Here is a 22435-nt window from a genome sequence, read left to right on the forward strand (position 1 = left end):
CATTTAAGACTGGACAGTTTGAAATTTGATGCAGTTATATATCTTTTGAATATGAAGCACATAACTGACAATACCCGGATGTGATTGGTTAAGTCCATAGTTTTGATATTTTCTTAGCTGTTAGCAGTCACAAAGATGAAATGAGACCACATTTCCATAAGTTTGATGATTTGCTTAAGTCTATCAGTTCCTTAAATCTTGCGAAGTCATCATCACACTGTATTCTAAACATTTTGTTATTTAGTTTAGAGGTATTGATGGCAGTATTAACAATGTTTTTTCCATGAAAACTTAGACAGATGTACATGTGTATTATTACATTAATGATTTTTTTCTTGATTAACTGAAAAAGAATAGTGTTGTGTTCACCATGACCAATTGTTTTCCTCGTATGTTTACCTCAGACGTGACATTTTATAAGCAACCTGCCAGGTTTTTCTAGAATAGCAGTGGTTGTTAACTCTATCAGTGCACCTCAGAGGTCCAAGTTTCTACTGGAGTTTGGGTTACTAATTTACATTTGTTTCTGTACTGTCATTTTTTATATTTTATGGTTTTTTTTGTGTATGTCTATTTTCTGTTAACAATTCTTCAAATATCTTTTCCCTGAAACTTCAGTTTTGTACTTGACAGATTTTAATGAATATTTTTAAGTTTCTTCTGTATATGGTTTGGCTTTTTGATCCAAGAAAAGTCCTGGCCATTGTTGCTAAAAACAGAACATAAGTGATAGCAATACTGACACAGCTTCCTCCCCATCTTTTAAAGAAATTTATCTTGAATTAGATGTCATCTCAATTCAAAAAAATATGACAAACATAATGATCTTGATTTTAAAATTATAATTTTCCCTTTCGTGTGCATTAATATACCAGCCTGTCCAGGGTGTTGGTATTTATATTTTTCAGTTGTATGCCATAGGTAGCAGCCACTTTTAATGCTCCATCATTGCCTTTGAGACATGCTTTTGGACCAATGTTATAAGAAATACATCCCATATAAATGCTGCCTGAAATAGTTTTTTTTTCTGACATCCAGGTTTTATTATGAAATATTCCATTTCTGACAAAAAAAAATCCTAGATGATGGATTTTCATTATGTTTTCAATATATCTTCTGCACTGTTTTGACTACTGATTTTACCAACAGTGCTCAGTTTTGATGGCAATGTTGTATTGCCTGTATTTCAATATACCAGAAATTGGAGCTGGGGGGTGTGCTATAACCCATCCATAGCTGTTGATATTTCCATTCCCCATGTGGACCATTATTTTACCTAATTCCTGTATTTGTTTACTGTATGACATAGTAATTTGTTACTGATTTCTCAGCTTTTAATGAAGGTAATACTAAGATATTTGGTATGATGACTTGTACTGTGTCTCTCCTTTTGAGGTTCCTCACTATATCATGTTTACTGTAAAACTTAGAATAGTTTTTCAAATAATGTGAAGTGACCTAGCTTTGTAATATAGCCTGACCACATGGATTTTTGTTTTTTTTTACACCAAATGTTCATACAGCTGTCCCACTGTTAAATTAAAATTTTCAAAATTGAGATTCCATTATTAAGCTGAATAGGAATTTCTGAGGTTTATTGCAATAATACTCTGAAAATATGCAGTTGAAATTTAATCATTTAAGAAAATGATTCTTTAAATATTTATAAAACACAAATGTACTACAACTTATTTGTGTGGAGCATTGTTATGCCACTTATTGGTCAGGAAGTATTTTATTCACTACCGTTGTAAGCGTCCGTGGTAGTTTGGTTTAATAGGTACAACTGTAACTCACCTATTGAAAAAGGTGTTTTTGGTCTTTCAATAACTCAAATAAATAAATTTGTACCCTATCATACTTTTGTCATCAAAATCCTTTCATCATGTATGGTTCTTCAAGCTATCAGCTAAAAAAAAAAACCAAAAATCACAATTTTTGACATTTTAAGGGCAATAATTCTAATAAAGGGTTGTTTTACATCTCGGACCCTTGTAGCTGAGAACTTTAATAGGCCTTGTAGTAAGACCCATAATACCAATTGAAAGTTTCTATTTTTTATGATTTTTTTCTAAACTCACAAAAATACTTACAAGGGCAACAACTCTAACAATGAGTCTTCATATAGGCTCTAGGATCAAATAATTTTACCAATTTTAAGTCAAATGTTGCACCAAAATCATATTGAGCTTAAATCTGTGCATTGTTAGTATATATTCTATGTGTACATGTATGTTGATCAAATATGGTCAATATAAAGCTGAGAATGTGTCCTTAAAAATCATTTTTGTAATTTACTACCAAAGTTTATGAATATTGTTTACACTTGTGAGTAATTTATTTCCATGCCATTGCTGTTAGTTAGCTGGAAAGTTAAAAATGTTGATTTTCAGTAAAAATTACATATAATATCAGAAAATAGAAAGTAAGTAGTAAAACGGCTTCCTGTTCTATCATGGTTTTCAAGTTAAAACTAAAAAAAAAAACTTCAGTTTTAGCCTTTCAAGGGCAATACTTTTAAGAAGTTTTCACACAATTCAAACCCAATTACAACTTTTGTAAGCTTTGTCACAAGGACCTTTTCAAAGACTTTTAAGATATCTTTCTATCTATGATTTTAGAGTATATGATAAAAAACACTCGAAAATTTTGATTTTCTCACTAGGGCAATAACTCTAATAAGGAAGTTGTCTTACAATGTGGACCCTATGAAGACTTTTGATGGCCTTGTTGGAAGGACTATTTCTTCAATATAATTTTTTTGTCTATGACACTTTTCCATTCAGTTGCTTAACCCACCAAATTGTCAGGTTTGTTCTTTCTAGGACAGTGACTCAAATAAAGAGTCCTCATATGACTGATTAAATGGAGAATTTTGTTGAGTCCTTCAAGGTTAAAAAGGAGGTCACATTTATTTTCTAGTATCTTTTATAATTTTGGAGACCTATGAAAAATTGGTGACTTGACTCCTGTGGTCTAAAAATAGCAACAGTGGTATGCTTGACCTATATAATCAAAACATCTATATAAGGTACAATATCCAAACAAAGTGTGACCACGGACGTAAAGTGATGACAATAGCTCATATGAACTTTCGGCCCATGTCAGCTAAAAAGTGTGGTAAAAATTCCCACTAGATATTTTTGTTACATTCATGCAATCAGTAGATAAAACTATGGAAATCAACACTGCAGGGACATATCCGTATTCAATATCAAAATCTGTTTTTTTTTTGTAAAAAAAGTTATTAATAAGGAATTTCTGTCTGAAAAAAAAACTTGTAGTGCACATTAAATAACTCTTGTAGTGGATTTATTCAAGTGTGCACCGTGGCATTTTAGAATAGACAGCAAGAAATATGAGTCCCTTTATATAATTGACCCAACTGGAGCAAAGTGCCATGTAAGCTTATGCCACATGCTTGTGTCCATCCATCTTTGAAATTTTCACATTTTGCCCAACTACAATAAAAACTTTGCCAAAAATGATTTATTGCAGAGCTTCTACAAAAAGATCCTTTTCTGATTTCATTTGATTAAATGAGATGGCTGCCATAGGCTATGCTATCTAAGCTTCTGATTAGCTAGTAGGAATTATGTTACATAAGGACCTTTTTAAATCATAATCTTTTTTTGTTTTAATTATCAAATAACATGACATGATTTCAAATTTTCCAGGCAAGAAATTCAGTCTCTTTAAAGCCTCTTAGTTTAATTTTTGACTTAAAAATTTTATGACTAGATTGCATTAGTAAACAACATTAAGTATCAATCACATAGTGAAATTATATTTAAAAAAAATGTCAACCAAGCAGATGAGACATAACCTCCAAAACTAAATTATTTGTGGATTTTAGTAGGTGATGCCTGTGTCTACTTAATTTTAGATGTCATTGGCATTCTTCATCCCTTGTTTAGCTCATATCTGCAAATTACTGTAGAATATTCAGGAGTTTATTTTAACTTGAATTCCTTGTAGATGTAAGTTCACTTATCATAACCATTATTCCTTGTAGATGTAGGTTCTCTTATCATAACCATAATTCCTTGTAGATGTAGGTTCACTAATTATTACTGGGACTCCTTGTACTTTTGTAGATGTATGTCAGCTAATTATTACAAGATACTTGGATTGAAAGAGGATGCAACACAAGAACAGATAAAAGCAGCATATAGGGAACACTCTAAAAAGGTTAAGAAGCTAAGAAGTATTAATGATAATTTTTATTAAATAGAAAACCCAACCAGACAAAAGGAACATGTTTATTCTTTTTTCCATTGAATTCTCCAATGGAGATGCTAAAATTTTAATTTCACTTTGAAGGAGAATCTTTATGTTTCTCTGATAGAGTTTTCCGGTACATGTATAAAAAAAAACTTTGAAATGTACATGATGCATAATGGTGGGATTTCACCATTGGGTTGTTAAAATGGTTGTGTGCATATTTAATCACTTCCCAAGAATATGAAAAAAGACATTACATATATTGCCCAAAATTTGTAAAATTAAGGAAAATCTGATGTTATACTACAGTTATAAAGAGTCTTGATTTATTCAGCTTCACCCTGATATTAATCGAGATGATCCTAACACTCATGAAAAGTTTATACAACTGAAAGAGGCTTACACAGTACTCAGTTCTCATGTGAAGAAACAAGAATATGATAAGAACCAGGCTATAAGGTACAATATGTTTCGTGCCAAAACATCATCTTCACACTCAAAGGTCACAGAACAAGGCACTCTTCGGTAAGAATATTATATATAGTTGCACATGCATACAAAGTTTCTGGACAATAACTTAAATATAAGTGTTATGAGGGTCTCTATGAGATTGTACCTTACAATTTTTTACCACATAAGAAAAAATGGGATTTATTTTTGGTTGCATACATGTCAAGTTGTTAACACTTACACATTATGATGGGAGATTCTCACAAAACTAATGAAAAATTAAGAATCTCTCACATAAAAGTGTATGTGGTAGGTTTTTGTTTAAATTACTATATTTTCTGTGTAGAATACCAAATAATTAAATTTATACATTAAAAATTGGCTTTTATGTAAAAATCTCCCACATGAGACAGTATCGGTGACGGAGAATCTCCCACACGAACTGTCCCAAAGGTTAAGAGGTATGACACTATTACACTAACCATGTAGAAAATGAGGGTTAAAAATAGACTTCTCTGTTACTTTTTGTCTGTTGCATATTTCTTGACAAACCCAATTGGAGTTGAATTATGACTTCTTAACATTCTTTAATGTGCTAAATTAGAATATAGCCATGTCCTTAGATGTTTAGTTTTTTACAGGGTTTTAAGCCTTCCAAATCAATGCGAAAATTTAACATTGATTTCAACAAAAATCTGAATCATTATGATACATTTTGATGTTATATTTTGGGCTCAATTATCTCATTGGTTAACATTAAGTATGGGTGTCAAAAAGGATATTACATATATCAATACAAAATATCTGTTCAATATGAAATGGACGGCCTACTTTAATGGATTCAAGTATTAAGTTGACAGACTTCCATGTAAAACAAACTGTCATCAATGGAAAATTAGTAGACACCGACATAAAACTAAAGGACGCCAAAATAATATAAGTATCAGTCTTTGTAAGAATCATGCAAAGTCTGTAATATGTGATATACCCCCAAAAAATGCTACACATTTTTGTTTTTGTTATTAAGTGGCTCGATAGGTCTTTATGATGAAATGTATAATCATTCATTCCAATCTGTCTGCTCTTAGGAGATAATTCACATTGAAAATCCAATGGTTTCTACTGTATTTTAGTGTAATTTACAGAGTTATCTCCCTTAATTTTTAATTCTACAGTACATTCTATACAATTTATATCTCATATGAAAATCCAAGTTATTTTATGTTTACTTAAGCATTTTAAACAAAACATAAAAAAAAAAAAATATGTAGGCTTTCCAACAATGTATCACATTTTGCATGATTCTTAGCTGGAGTGCTATTTAATATCTATCTTATTAACAGACATCAAGGTAAATGTTGCGGGCACTAAAGTGAAATTTAACAAACATCCAATTAACTTGAACAGACAATAAATGTAAAATTAACACTAGGTAGCACCAGTGTGTATGGTCTATGGTTAACACTAGGTAGCGCCAGTGTGTATGGTCTATGGTTAACACTAGGTAGCGCCAGTGTGTATGGTCTATGGTTAACACTAGGTAGCGCCAGTGTGTATGGTCTATGATTTAAAATCAGCAAAGCTTATGTTTATTATTATGTTTTTCATTCCGACTAAATAAAACTTATCTATTAATTTTTTTTTTTTAAATTGCATGGCACAAAAAATCTGTGAAACAGTAACATATCCACTAACAATCATGAAATTACCAATCTGTTTCATCAAGGTTACTTATGCATATTCTTCTACGATTTTTATTAATAAGTCTTTGCCCAGTAGTATCAGCATGGAATCAGTTGATATCAGTAGAATGTATACTTACTTATACATGAGGAAGAATAGCCAAGGTTTGATACACTTTTACCACCTTCCTAGATATACATGTAGCTAATATAACCATTCAAAATAATGATTTTACAGACAAAAGGAAAGGTGCCAATGGGTACCCTGACATCTCCAAGTCTCATTGACTAACAAATGTTTAAAATTATCACTATTGTTTTCTGAAAGGATTATTTAAATATTTATTTGTCTTGATAATTTTGTAATTTTGAGTGGGAATGAACAATAATTAATCCAGTTCTCTTAATTAGCAAGTAATGTCCACACGTTACTGAAATTAACATATGTAATTTCAAATCAAAGTTCAGAGTTTCTAGATACAAAATTGATTTGAAAAAAAGGTATCTTGGACAATAACTTTAAGTATTTACGTAGATCTTCAGCTCATTTCTCTGCAGAATTCAAAGTGTTTCAAATAGAATGTTCATCGAAAAAATTTTCAATAGGTTACAGACCACCAATTCAACCAATGAGCATTTGGAACGTACGCAAAAATAGTCCTACGCAGAAATTACCCCTGTTCCTCATAGTGCTGTGAAAAAAGTTCTCATCTTATTTAAAAAATTTAAACAGTTTCTGAAAGGAAAAACATTTCTGTACATTTTATAGGTGCATTTTGCTTCTTGTGATGTGAAGCCTAATCTCCATAATGATTTTTAAATATACCCCTATCTTGTGAAAACACTGGGATTTCCCATGCTATTTATAGACCCTTCATTCCGGTGACCAGTACTGCACTGCAAGTCTGCTAACCCCACATGCCATTCTGAGGATTGTGAGCTGACATATGTAGAATCATGCTGATATATAGTCCTCTGCAGGTTAAAGTTAAGGTAAAGTCCAGAGAAGCCATTGAATATTGTGAAATTAGCATAGAAGCCTATGGAAAGTGGAATTAGTGGTTTTTAGCCTCAATAGAGGCTGTAAACAAAACCCATACATGTCTGAAACTACATAACCATCATTTATTTGTACATAAGTATAATCTGCAATATGTACATACACACTGAAGTACAAAATACCTACACTGTTGAGCGAATTACATTGCACTGTAATGCATTGAATTGCCTTTACTATGAGAAAACTTGCATTTATTTACTGTTACCATTACAAGGATTTTGAAAAGAAATGCATTGAATTACATTTTATTGTATCAGAATTGAGGAAGTCATGGTCTTATTCATATTGTGTCAACCTTCTAGAGAGGGATGAAAGCAGGACAGATACCAATTTTGAGCTGTAATCACTCTTGATTGATTCTGAATGTTTCTTTAACCCTAGTGTTACTGGTATAACCATGCTACCAATAACATTTAGCCATTTGAGCAATATCTAATTAAATGTGCAGATTATCAACTTTTTTAAGAAGAAAATATTGTTTTATTTCAGAATTTGCAAAAATATAATTAAATTTTATGGGATATTCAATAAAATTCGATAAAAAAGGAACCCTTTCTACCATCCAAACCTTTACCAACTTGATGAAAACCTATAAATTAAAATAACTTGGCCTAATAGGTTAGTAATAATAATCAAGTTTTGAGTCTGATTCATATCCTTTATTTGTACAGTGGGTAATAGTAAAGCATTTATAACAAATTACATGCATATTTGTGATAGTAATATATTGAATTGCCATTGTTACGCAAAAATTGGTGCATTAAACATTACATTGAATTACAATTACTTCAAAAATGAAATTTAATGCATTGCAATGCATTACCATTACGCATTAGCATTACCCAATGTTGTCGACCTGTGGTGTTGGTTATGAATTTAAAAAGTAATTTACCAATGATACATGCACTGCTGGAAGTTCAACATGCTATCGGTGTAGGAAAATATAATCAAATTTCTATGTAATATCAGTAATAATGCGCTTTTTGATCACGAAAAAGGTACACCGTTTTTGAGCAAGAACTGTTCCGTGATGCACTCATATACCAATAAAATTGATAAACACAGTCGTATAAAAATATATATTTGATACATACATACTCATTTGATTCGTAATTGACACGTCTTAATCACACTATTGGTGGTGGACATGCTGTTTCATTCACGGGTTTTAGTGTTTTGTGATTATAGATCAAAGATAATTAATAGTGATGGCTGTACATGTAACAGCAAATTTACTTCGGTGTCTGTTTTTTCATTGGTATCTGTTATTTTGAATCGATGTCCTGTAGTTTTATATGAACGTCTGTTAATTTAATAATCTGTTAGATTAAAAGTAGGCTGTTCATTTTGTATTGGACGGTTATTTTGCATTAATGTATATTTAAACCTTTTACAACGCCGTTTAATAAGGTCTGCAGAATTAATTACAACAAAATTAAATTCTTAGCATTCTTTTGTATGGCGGTTATAACCATTCTTTCTAATTGTCTGGTCATTTTGGTATTGGTCCACATTGAGATCGGAATTGACTAATAAGTTTGATTTTCTATGCTTATTTTTATAAACTGGACCTTACTGTCTGTTTTTGTGGTTGATATATGGTATATGGCTGTCGTCTTCTTTAGATATTTGGTTTCCAGATTAAAACTTAAGTATAAGTCAAAATGACAGAGTAGTATGCACATCTACATTTCATACCAATATATCACATAACATATCAAAAGTATCTATCGAGCAATTTCAGAGGAGCTGCGTCCATAAAGACGTTAGTTGTTGACACATGATGAAAATTGACAAACACACAACTAGCAGGAGCAAAATTCTTAAAGTGGTGTCCACAAGGTCTGTTATTGTTGAAACATCTTGAAAACAGTCTTAGTTCCATAACTTCAACAAAATTCAATGAATCAAAATTGCTGTGTATTATGCTAATCTTTACTTATTAATAATGTATTACACAAAATATTTCAGAAGAGTTGTCTCCACAAGGTCTAAGTCACATAATTCCCAACAAACTTGTAGAACCGCGGTGTATAATGCACATTTATACTTCATAACAATACGTTGTACTTAATATCAAACAAATATGTCAAGTGGTTTCAAAGGAGTTAAAGCCACAAAATCCAACGTACAGATGCCTACTATTAAGATATCCCTCCACCGCTTCCTCGCGGGAACAACAAACAAACAAACCTAAGAAATTTGGAAATTCTCTGACGCTAAAATAAACCCAGTATTTTAATTTTGAATTTCATACCATGTGCTCAAATTGGTAACATTAGCATTAGATAATTATTTGTCCTTAATGTGATTTTATTTTGCAGTATTTCACAATCTAATAAATGACATACAAACATACCCTATCTTTCTTTAAAAGAAATAGTGCTATTTGTTTTACTTATTGTAGTTCATTATATACGTGTACTACATTTAAATTGGCTTTTAGAGTTTGAGTATAATCTAACTGGGTTAGGGAACATGTAATTAAGACAGGTTGAATGTAACAGTTTTAACCACATTTTTATTACCGTGGAATATTCTGAGAATACATTTTGAGAAATATAAACCACTTGTCTGTATACACATGTTACAAGCAATCCGCTTTGACGAAACATAGAAAGTTTAGGGTTATTATGTAGTTGCATATAATCGATAATCATCTCTTAGTCTACGCAAAGGTCTGCTTTCAACTGAAGGCGTTCTTTAATGTAATCATAATATCAATGTTTTGCTCCCATGTAGTTTTGTTGTAATAAGTAAAGAAACTCAACTTCAACAAAAAATTTAATCAATGCCTTTTCGACATGAAGGGTAATTACAAAATTGATAAAATCTAGGCAGTAGTCAAAAGAAATAGCCCAAAAAGAAATTCAGTACATCAAATGGCAATATCAGGGCAAAAATCGGGAAGTTGGAAAAACACCGCAATGGTCCTGACTTTCAAAATGAAAGTTTTAATAACCACCCACTTCCATTACGGTTAAATATTTCTGGTATATTTCATGAAATTGCCACCAGTCAAAATCGGTAAAACCAGTCTCAAAACAGTACAGAAAAGAATAGTAAGTAAAACACGATGTAGATCCTAGCCACGAGTTTAAAAAAAAATCTTAAATTTTGCGTTGAAGGTGCGTCATATTCAAGATGAAATAATAATATCGAAGTGAAAACTACTGAAACTTAAATTTTAGACATTATGAAAACCCATCATCTGTAATGTATTTGTCAGAAACAGAATATTTTTTTCGATATAATCTGGATATCGGAAATAAAACTTTTTAAGCAGCATATTTTCATATGACCCTGGTATAAAAGCCTGTCTCTTTAAGCAACAGTCGCTTCTTAAGAAATCAGAATAGTTGTTTCAAGCTCTGACATACCTCAACAACTGAGAAATATAAACGTAATATACAGGGCTAGTCAGTATATTACTGCACAATAAAGAAAAATTATTATTTTAAAATCAAAATTCCGTTTTCCATATATATTAGTACTGGAATGACTACTGTCGTCAAATTCGAGGTTAGGTCTAAAAATGACGCGTAGCATGTTTATTTTCTTCTGTACTTTAATTTTATATATCTGGTTAGGTAATGTAAAAATTGACGCTTTTTATTTGTATCTGAATATATATATCAAACATTTAAATGCATAAAAATTCCGAAATATTTATAATAAATATTGAATGTTTTGACCATACTTTCCCAAGCTGCTCATGGTTCAACCTGTATGACGGTATCAAGCTGTGCCATGAGAAGCATTTTATTGGACAAGAATATGTAAATGTCCAATAATCGACTTTAGTTTCTCTGTGTCAAAAGCGTATACTATGACAGGTAATCTGCATCTAGCTTGAATTTTGTGTCCGCACTGTCCCTAACTGTTCAGAGTTAGCTGTGATTAAGTCAAGCTGCGCCGAACATTGTATTATTTCCTAGAACATGTTTTTTTTGTATTGTCTATTTTCTTGTCATGACAGATTCAGATATGGAGGACCTTCTCCAATGGATTTATACCCTCATCAGTTTGGTTCTTCTAAGTCTTTCAATACTAAATACAGATCAGCTGATATAAATGATGGCATCTCAGGAACGAAAGTTATCCTTGGACTCTTTTTTGGTGTTTTAGTGTTTGAAGGTTTTATTTTGACGTAGGTATTTATCATTAAGCAGAATTCTAAATGTTAAAATTCGGACATGTCTTTTTATTATTCAAGTGTAAATATGATCATCTTAGTTTTTTTTCACTATTAGCAAACTGTTAAAAAAAACTGGTTTATATAATTTCTTGTAACAATTCACTAGCATTCTTTCATATTTCAAAAAGATTATTTGGTGTCATCGAACAAACTCTTTTTCTTGTAATATTTAAAAAAAACCCTAAAATTTCCATTACATTTCTATAAAGGTCTCGCTAACCACTTCCGAGTCAAGTGGCCACCCCCCTATGTAGTACCAAAAACACACTGAACCTAGACATATGTATTGTAAGTGCATTATTTGTGTGTATCATGATTAAAATAGTCAAAATAAAGCTGAGAATGTGTACTTTAAAATCATATATGTAATTAACTACAAAAGTGTATGAATATTGTTTACATGTGTGAGTAATTTCCCTCTATGCTGTCAGTTAGCAGAACAGGTAAAAATGAGGATTGTCGGTATTATTTATTCAAGTAAATTTTGTGAAGAATTTCTACAATCATCGTACCATTATCATAATGATTTTGGAAGCCTTATTTTCCAAGCTTTGCAACGGTATGCAACTTTAAGATGTCATTTGTCCTGGGAATACACAGTGAAACTTTTAAAATTACTTTTTTAACATGTAAAGTAATGGAAACGTTAGAAGTGGTTAGTGAGACCAAAACATTTTCACACCAGTTATCTCCCTTTGAAAGAATTTCCCGTCAATTATTTTCCTTTGGAAGAGGCTTTTTACAATTTAAGTTTGGTTTGTTATATGCATTCAATAAATCCCTTTTTAATCATGCTTGTAATACTCAAAATGTTTTCATGAACATTCTGTCAGGTCTTATTTTTAAAATATAAAACTTTTAAAGTATGGTTCTATTATGTATGGGAGTCTATTTCTGTCTCGATTTTTTTCACAATGATTTTCTTTAATGTCGTGATATTTGTAAAAAAGTTATCTCGAAAGTATTTATGTCGAAGCTACATATTGGCATGACTCGCTAAAAGTGATTATTAACTCAAACAGTCGACATATTTTTTTTTGCTATTTGAGATAAAATTGTCATTTATGTCGACAGAATACCCCAATTATCACGACTTTTCGAGATAATTCTTAGCGACTTATTTATCTCGATGATAGAAATAGACTGATATAATTATGGTATCAGATTGCCGTATTCGCCCTATGGCCTCCGTAGACTGTTTCGTTTCCAGACAAATATTTGAGTATAAATGAATTTATCTTATGAATTTGATTACATTGTGCCATACTTTAAGAGGACGACTTGGATTAATTTTAAGGGTTGTGACTTGAACCATTTAGAAATGAGGCGCCAAAAAATGGCACAAGAAAAGCAGTTTCCTGATGTTCAAACAATAACTTGAGTATTAAAGTGGATTTATCTTTCATCTGTGGCAATATCCCTTCAGCGCCTGCGTATAAAGTGTTCATATCACAACTCATTTCTTCCAGAGCTTGCCGAAACTATGCAGACTTTTTGTATCGCTAGAATTCTAACTAATAGGCTTGTGGAGCAGGATTATGTTGCTACAAGATTGAAGTCACTACAGAAGTTTTATGGCCGTCATCATGAACTCGTGGATCGTTACGGTGTATCCATCAGCGCCATGAAAACTGACTTGTTCAAAGTGTCATAGTTTTCCTTTCCTCTTTCGTCTATCCCGGAATGGACCTTTTATGAGCAACTCGGCGGGTGTTTCTAGAAAAGCAGAGGACGCTTACCCTACCGGTGCACCTTGTCCATGCTCCCAGTTTTTAGTGGAGTCCGAGTTTGCTTTTGTTGCTTTGTATGATTTTAGTTACTTTATGTTCTTTGTTGTGTTTGTCTGTTTTCCATGTCTGGTCTTTGTCCCGGGATTGCATTCGTTTGATTACCGCTATAACCTTGGTTCCCTTGATTAATCTGCCTGAAATAGTACAACAAACTGCCATACACCAAAAGGGAAGACTGGGAATAATTTGTTTGCGTTGTGACTTGAACCGTTGAGGAACGAGGGACAAAAAAGGACCAGAAACAAGCATATTCACGATTACCCAACAAAAAGTTGACTGCAAGTGAATTAATCTCTTGAATTTGTACTTCAAGTTACCATGCAAAAAGTGGATTGCCGGGTTTTAGGGTTGTGACTTTAACCGGTTAGATTTGTCGTACAATAAGCAAGCATTGTCCTGTTGTCCGGATAATAACATAAGTAATAGTGAATTTGTAAACAAATGGCTATACTCAAAAGAACACTGAAGTATAATTTTAAGGGTTGTGTCTAGAATAAAAATAAGGGTTGAAAGGGACCACATTGTGATCGTATCTTACTGTACCTTACAAAGTATTTTAATGGTAATTGGTATGGACTCTAGCTTGAGATAATGGTCTTTTACAGAAAATTGCTTTCCAAATTCATGGATTTAAAGCTCAGGTTTAATGGTCCATATTTGATTTTTTTCCCGTATATTATTGGCATTTTTTTTATTTTATTAAGGTCCATTCAGTTTCCATGCAATAATGTAGTCTCAGAATGAATGCTTGTAATTATAAAATATTGGCTTCTACTCTATAGGATTAAGTATATTACTCCTTGTTAGACTTATATTAATGTATACTATATTTTTGTGTTTTATTGTCTAAACTAATTTAAATTAGTTCAATTAATTGTTCCATTCAGTCACTACATGTAGGACCTAATAACACTGTTCTGGTGAATTTTCTGATCTGTGAATCATATTTCATCTTTCATGATTTTTAAAGCATTATTTTAAGTGAAAACCCGAGGATTATGAAAAAGGTCATCTGAACAGAAAGTAGAGTGGAGTGTAACGTTAGATCCTACATGCAGTGACTGACTGAATGGAATAAAGGATAGGTTTAATTTAATTAGAATGTTCATTGTTAAGATATACATAAGATTTGCCCATGTACATAGTCTTTCTACTTCACAGGTTCTACCATTTTACTGATGAATCTCATCGTAAAACTCTTCGTGAGCATCACCGTGATATTACGAAAGATAAGAACTGAAAAAAGCTAGGTGGTGGATTGGTAAAATATATTCGACTATGTTATTGTAAGTTTCATACGACACTCCCGTGTAGTTTAAGCTCACCTGTCCTGCAGGGCCATGTGAGCTACTGCCAACTTTTGGTATTGTCGTCGTTTACAATTATCAAAACTCTTCTCCTCAGACCAATTAAAGCAAAACTTGGTATAAATGTTCCTTCGAGTATTCTGTATAGAACTGATGTGGGGATTTTTGATCTGTCGAAAAACATGGCTAAACCCTATTACTTAAACAAAACACAAAACATAGGAATCAGACAGTATTTTTTTTTCATATATCACCAAAACCGTTGGGTTTAGCAACATTCTGAGTAAAAGAGATCGATCTGTGGTCAATTTTTTGTGTAAATCTGTTATGCCATGTACGAGTTATTGCACCTTTTCGTCATTTTTATTTCGCTATTTTAATGTTATTACTTTCAAAGATTTTCTCCTCAGAAACTACTGGACAGAATTTAATGAAAGTTGCTATGATTGTTCCTTAGGTATGAGCGTTAGGAATTTTTATCTAATAAAGACATGGCTGCTTTTAAAAAATTGAACATTGCTTATCAAGTCAGGTGTTGATATTGCGTTTAGTATTTTTAGTTACGTTTTATTTTCTTCATCTTCGGTTTTTTTACCGGTCGGTCATTCTGTCCATTCTGACTGTGTGACAAGAAGGATTTAGTAATAAGGGTCAAGGACAATGACTTGACTATGAGTAATTGGGCCTATTTGACATTGTACCACAAGGTGCCTTTCCACTGAAGGAAGACTTGGGTTTTTGGGGTTATGGCATGAGCTGTTTAGGAATGAGGGACCAAATTTAGAGGCCAGAAACAAGCAGTTTCTTGATGTTCGGACAATAACTTGATTAAATCTAAATGGATCTCTTAGATTTTACCACAATGTGTCAATCCACAAAAATAAAGTTTGGATTGAATTTGGGGTTGTGACTTGAACCGTTTAAAAATGAGAGGCCCGAAAAGGAGCTCTAAACAAGCATTTTCCATATGTCTGGACAATAATTAGAGATCTTGAAATTACACCGTAAGGTGCCATGCAGTAAGAGGAAGACAAGGATTGATTTTAGGGTATTTGACTTGTACTGATTAGGAAGTAGGGTTCAAAAAGGGGCCACATCTCACATCCTGTGTCAAAACTTTAATCTCAATCCCTGTTCAGAGCTGTTTCAGTTAAGCTTGAATGATGTGTCCATACTTGTTGGAATTGAAACATGTGTTCAAATCTGTATCAGTAGTATGCGTTAATTACATTATAGTATTTATCCATGAGATAAGGTAAACATTTTGTCATTTTGTAACACATACATTGTTACAACTTGTTCTTACTCAATATAGTTGCATGTTAACTGTTAAATTATTTTAAACATGTTTATCTTTTGAGATGAAATATTGTAAGTACATTGTAACGTGTTAAAAAGATTCATTAAAACAAATATAAGATATTTTATACTAATATAATTATCGTATACTATGTGGTGAGCAATTTGATGATTCATTTATTATTCACTATTTTATTACTAGCTATATTTTCATAGTTGAAATCAGGGGAAGGGGAAGGGTGGCATTATCCCGCCTCTTATGAAATTGAAAATGTTAAAAAGGGTCATATATTTTATGTAAAGCTTGAAGAATATGTCTCATTATACCTCCCTTGCAAACAAATTTGGGCTTGGTATGTAGGAATCACCCCATCTGTATGTCAGTCTATCCGCCCGTCTGTCAACATTTCTTGTCTGTGCACCTCCTCCTAAATCGCAAATAACTATTCGAAAGAAAGATATTGAGCTTAAAGGCTAATCCACCATTTGAAGCGAGGGAGATTTTCTTCGTGAACTTGCTCACAGTATTTCTAGTTAACACTGTAAGGTGTTCACTGATATGATCATGATATCAAAGACTTGTCCTATATGGTCTTAAATAAAAGCAACAACTTGTATTCTTTGACTGGTTTAATTTTTTTAAGTTTAATGTTTTGAATATCGGGCCAAATTGAGGAAATGTTTTAATGGAAGCTATAAAGTTCTTTGAACAGTTTCATTCTCTATCAGAATCTTATCCCGTGTCAAACCTTTAATCACAATCAAATCTCTCATCTGCATTAAGGTCGTATCATGTATCATTTTATTGTTTCTTGTTTTAACGTTCTGATGTATTTGGATTTTGACGTATTTGAATAGTCCCATTATTCAGGCTTGGGTAATTTTTTGCCGATATTTCAGACATTAAGAGATTTAGAATTAAGGGCAAATTTGCTTTTACTTTTGTTTATATTGTAACATATTACAATTGATTTGCTCGTATTGGAAACAATGTTTTGGACTTTAACAACAAAAATCTTTATATAACCGCAAAATTACAACATCAGCATGTTTAATATCACAGCCTTGTAAAAACATTCACATTTTTTTTCAACCGATACAAAGAACTCATTCTCAAATACAGAAGTACTTGTAAACGATAAATGCATGCGGGTATATCCAACCCTATATTTTATGGTAGTATTCTTCACAAACCACGGAAATACTCAACCAACAAGTTGACTTAACCATTAAATAAGCTCATTCGTAAGGGATATAGTTATGATATTGTTGTCAAATTGTTAAAGATAGCATTTTTGGTATTAACATTGATTCGCTCATTATGTCATTACATAGAAACTAACACACTAAATTTAAATGTAGGTTTTGTCGTGACGGGTTGTGTTCTTATTATATGACTTATGGTGTACTGTGTTTCAAAAACCCGCATAGGAAGAATTTGGATTTATTTTACGTACTTTTTGCAGGTTTATAATGGTCTGGTATGTCAGTTAACTACTAGTAGTCCTTTGATTGTGTGTTTGTGTAACGTTTGATCAGTTTCTTAAATTCTGTTTTAAAGAGTAATTAAGGGAACCAAGGTTATAGCGGTAATCAAAAGAATGTAATCCAGGGACAAAGACCAGACATGGAAAACAGACATACACAGCAAAGAACATAAAGTAACTAAAATCATACATACAAAGTAACAAAAGCAAATCAGCAACTCGGACTCCACTAAAACCTAGGAGCATGGACCAGGTGCACCGGTAGGGTAAGCGTCCTCTGCTTTTCTAGAAACACCCGCCGAGTTGCTCATAAAAAGTCAAATCCGGGGTAGACAAACGAGGAAATGGAAACTATGACCCGTTGAATAAATCAATTTTCATGGTGCAGATGGATACACCATAACGATCCAAGAGTTCATGATGACGACCCTAAAACTTCTGTAGTGATGACTTAACAAAGGAATCAGATCTTTTTGGATTTATTTTTAGACGTGTTTAATTGTGTAAATTTTTTCCACAGTGGCCAGATTTAAAATGGAGAGGGTTGTGATCACGCCAAAGTATATTAAGTCTGCCGCATTTTTTGCGCCTGTCCCAAGTCTTGAATTTTTGGCCTCTATGTATATGTTTCGTTTTCACTTTCAGTTTACTTTTATGTTCCTGAAGTAGACAGGGGCAACTACTTCGCTGTTCCTGTGTATAATGTCGTTTTGGGACTACCTGCAGCCTGCTGTTAGGTTTTCGTCGGCGTTCATTGAAGATCCATTGGCGGCCTTGAGCTGAAATTGTTCATCCCTGTGAGGTTTTTGTCTCTTTGACACATTCATCATATCCATTGGTATTATATTTGTTTAAAATAGAGTTGAAAATTATTTCAAGCATGAACTATATAATTTTTTTCTGTTTTAATGGGAATATTCTTATGCCTAGGTCACACATTCAAGGATCGCCTTGCCGGAAGAGCTACGGATACGATCCGGCATAACTCGTAGCGATCTGTATCGCCCCGTAGCTTACTGTAATACTTGGTTATCCGTGTCAAGTTTTCAACATGTTCAAAATTTTACCACGGATGAAACAACCGTAGCACAACCCTACTTAACCATACAGTATAAGCGTACTGACCCGTTTTAATCCCTATTAGAGGTTTCCACTAAATTGGCGAACGAACGGACGTGCCGATAGGGATCGTCTATTTTGTTATGCGGTAATGACTACAATTACAATAGAAATAATTGTCAAACTAAGGTTTAACTCACTTCGATTTCATTGAAATTATAAACACAATAAATGTAATGCCTTTACAAACTGGGCGTTTTATTTATTAGACTGAAAATTGAATTACAATTTCATACGTATCTTTCGTTCGGTAGCTGAGGAATACGTATTACTGGGATTATGAAAGGGAGAAGACTTTTAATTGTCGCCCATTGTTCTTTAGCTTTAACTATTTTTCTTATAGTTTTTTTTTAAATATTTTTTATATTTTATTATATATCCAGAATAAAAATAGACTTCATGTATACTGAATTTCTAAAATGCGATTGTAATTTCTTTGCAAATTATTTGCAAAAGCTACACATCATTTAAACATTATAAAGGTATTGTCTGGAGCCATATTCAAAAGTATTGAATAATATGAATAATACTAGTCTTAGACAATTGCACATCTGAACCAAGGCCGTAGCCAGGTTTACTGAATTGTGGTGCAAACTGATCCCTGATAAGCAATTTTTACTCGGTTATTTTGGTATTGTTTCCCTTAATTACAAGTTCAGATGTAAATCAAAGTTTTATTTGTTTTTTTTTTCAAAATGGGGTGCGATCGCACCTGTCGCACCCCTGCCTACGGCCTTGTGAACTCGTGACGTAGATATCGTACATATGTTATTTGCTGTGATCTGTCTAAGATTTCACTGATGAAAGCATTTTATAGTTATTCCCGCACACGATGGATAGCGCACAAAACGTATAAAGCTGGTGCATGTTACAGGGGTGGATATTTGGTGAAGTAATATAGATATGTATACCTATGTAGAGTAGACTTGGCGAATGACTGTTCCGATACTAAATCATTACACGAAGGAAGAGTATCACCCGAGACAAAGTCTGAGTATGGTGATCTAGTGCATGTATACCATCCTCATGTTTACCACCCTCAACTGCAATCAATATGTGTTATACTGAATATCACTAATATAACGAGAATACTTATGGTATATATGTCAAAGAGACAAAACACCCAACGGGATGAAAATGTCAGCCCGAATTCGCTTCCGGTCAAATTCTCAAGAATAAATCAAAATAACGACGGAGTACTATTTCGCTACATAATTCTTTGTTTTTTGTTTTGTTTTGTTTTTGTATGTACATGTAACTTTCCTGAACACCCTTTTACTTGAACCAGTTTTAGAAAATTATGAACGCGATTGGCGGATCAAGGAGTTGAGGTTAGAGTTTAATATCGAGTGAAGCGAGGCAAATAATTTCGATGTAGAATTCGTGAAAAATCAAAATTTCACACAAAAAGGTTATTCTTCCCAATTTTAGGGAATGGGGCGTTCTCCCCGCACGCCCGTCCTTTAATCTGCGCCTGAATGCTCAGCATATAAAGAGTAATCAAGGGAACCAAAGTTATAACGGTAATCAAAAGAATGTAATCCAGGGACAAAGACCAGACATGGAAAACAGACATACACAGCAAAGAACATAAAGTAACTAAAATCATACATACAAAGTAACAAAAGCAAATCAGCAACTCGGACTCCACTAAAACCTAGGAGCATGGACCAGGTGCACCGGTAGGGTAAGCGTCCTCTGCTTTTCTAGAAACACCCGCCGAGTTGCTCATAAAAAGTCAAGTCCGGGAAAGGAAAACTATGACCCGTTGAATAAATCAGTTTTCATGGTGCAGATGGATACACTATAACGATTGAAATCATCGGGGCAGTGGTTTGGTAATCTGAAGTGTTGACTCACTGGGAGTAAAGGCTTTTTTGTTAGGTCGCTCCTGTGTCCGTTCAAGCGCTTTTGAAAAGGCTGTTTATATTCACCAACATATTGAAGGCCACAGATGGGACGGTGGAGCAAATATATTGTATTATCTCTCTTGCAGTGCACGTTACAAAATATTTTGTAGTGCTCACGAATGGTATTGTGGCTGTTTTTAAGGCAGGGGTGGTATGTTAGAACACAAGGGATTCTTTTACATTTTTTCTTTGCCTTGTACTGTAACAGACTACTTCTTGGGATACTGTTAATTTTTTTGAACCCTTCTTTGATGGTCTTGTATCTGTATCCCCTTCTTCTTCAATTGTTCTTCGGTTGACCTAGACGTTTTTTTTTAAGGATTCGTCAATTGAACAAATGCGCCTTAGCTTAAGAGCTTGACTAAATGGTATACTCTTAGTCAGGTGAGATGGATGACAGCTCTTAGGCATATGATATTTATGTGTGTCAGTTGGTTTGGAGTATAGGTCCGTGTAGAGCTCTCCCCCCAATAAGGTGCTGGAGGTATCGAGGAATGAGATGTTAGTAGCAGATGTTTCGTGAGTGAACTTAATTGAAGGGTGTTGATTGTTGGCACGTGCGATAAAATTGTTTAGTTCTTCTTTGTCATGTGTCCACTTCATATCTACGTTGTCAATAAACCTATACCAGGACAGAGGTTTTTCTATAGAGGATTCAAGTAGTTCTTTTTCAATTTTTCCCATGAAAATATTGGCATAAGACGGAGCCATTTTGGTACCCATAGCTATGTCATTTATTTGTAAATAATAGTCTCCATTAAAAGTAAATTTGTTTTTTTTTTAAACTATTGTGAGTTAAGTGACTAGGCAGTCGGTAGGTGGAACTTTGACCTCACGAGAGTCCCATACTTCACTACAAGCCTCGATACCATCAGAGTTAGGAATGTTGGTATAGAGAGATGTGACGTCCATAGTGACCAGAGTGGTGTTTGGTGGAAGGGGATTCAGAGCCTGCATCTTCTGTAAGTAATCAGTCGTATCTTTTATAAATGATGGAAATTTTTCAACATGTGAGCGTAGATGAAAGTCCACGAATTCCGAAATTTTCTCTGTTGGACGGCCGTTAGCAGAGACTATAGGTCTACCTGGGTTGTTGACTGTGAATTTTGGGGAGTAGGTAGAATCGACCAGGTTTAGGATTTTCAGGTTTGAGATATTGATATTCCAGAGTTTTAATGTCAATGTGGTTATTCTCGTACATTTTGTTCAACTCAGTTTTTATTTCGTCCGCAAAGGATTGAGTGGGGTCTGTTGTTAATTTGATATAAAACCGGTCATCTTTAAGTTGACGCTCGGCCTCATTAATGTAGGCGGATTTTTATCCATGATCACTATAGCGCTGCCTTTGTCTGCAGGTTTTATTATTATATTGTCATTGGTCCTTAGACCTTGGAGTGCAGCACGTTCCCCTACTGTTAAATTATCGTGACTCTGTGTTGACCCTTACATTTCTTATTATGTCAGATTTTACATTATCAATAAATGATTCCAAAGTTAAATTTTTGCTCTTTTCAGGGACCCACTCACTTTTCTTTATAAACCGATAGTTGTTTTCATCTTCTGAATCACTCTCATTTTGTCCCTGACCCTCTTTTGAGCCAAAGTACTCTTTGATCCTCAAACTTCTGGCGAAGTTGTCAAGTTGTTCAGTCAGAATGGTTTCCTTTACAGGACCTGGAACTGGGCAGAAATTGAGACCCTTAGCTAATAATGATGTTTCATCTGCAGTTAGGTTGTGTGATGAAAGATTAATGACAGTGTGGGATGGTTGACTGTCAGGTTTGTTTCTTCGTTTAAAATGTCTGTTGCGTCTTTTGCTTTGCTTTTCACATGGTGAGACTGTTATTGGTGACATGCCATCACGTTGGAATTTACGTTTCTGTTTGTCATGAAGGGCCTGATTTTGAGC

The 22435-nt window shown here is 33.4% G+C and overlaps 1 protein-coding gene across 6 annotated transcripts in view; it reads left to right on the forward strand.

Moving 5' to 3' along the window:
- The window catches only part of LOC148623378 (dnaJ homolog subfamily A member 3, mitochondrial-like), a 32547-nt gene that overhangs the window by 2538 nt on the left and 7574 nt on the right, over positions 1 to 22435 (forward strand). For 3 of the 6 annotated variants that reach the window (XM_088565212.1, XM_088565213.1, XM_088565210.1), the window contains 4 exons: positions 4098 to 4191; positions 4559 to 4749; positions 11396 to 11566; positions 14566 to 14690. In XM_088565212.1, coding sequence (XP_088421338.1) covers positions 4098 to 4191; positions 4559 to 4749; positions 11396 to 11566; positions 14566 to 14644 — 535 coding nt within the window. In that variant the 3' untranslated portion in view covers positions 14645 to 14690. Of the gene's footprint in view, positions 1 to 4097; positions 4192 to 4558; positions 4750 to 11395; positions 11571 to 14565; positions 14691 to 18142; positions 18336 to 22435 lie in introns of those variants that run through there. The other 3 variants (XR_015919423.1, XR_015919424.1, XM_088565214.1) reach the window with 3 other exon arrangements.

The sequence above is a fragment of the Perna viridis genome, chromosome 2, assembly GCF_037379345.1.
Source record: "Perna viridis isolate PV_CMFRI_1.1 ecotype Kerala chromosome 2, ASM3737934v1, whole genome shotgun sequence".
NCBI lineage: Eukaryota > Metazoa > Mollusca > Bivalvia > Mytilida > Mytilidae > Perna > Perna viridis.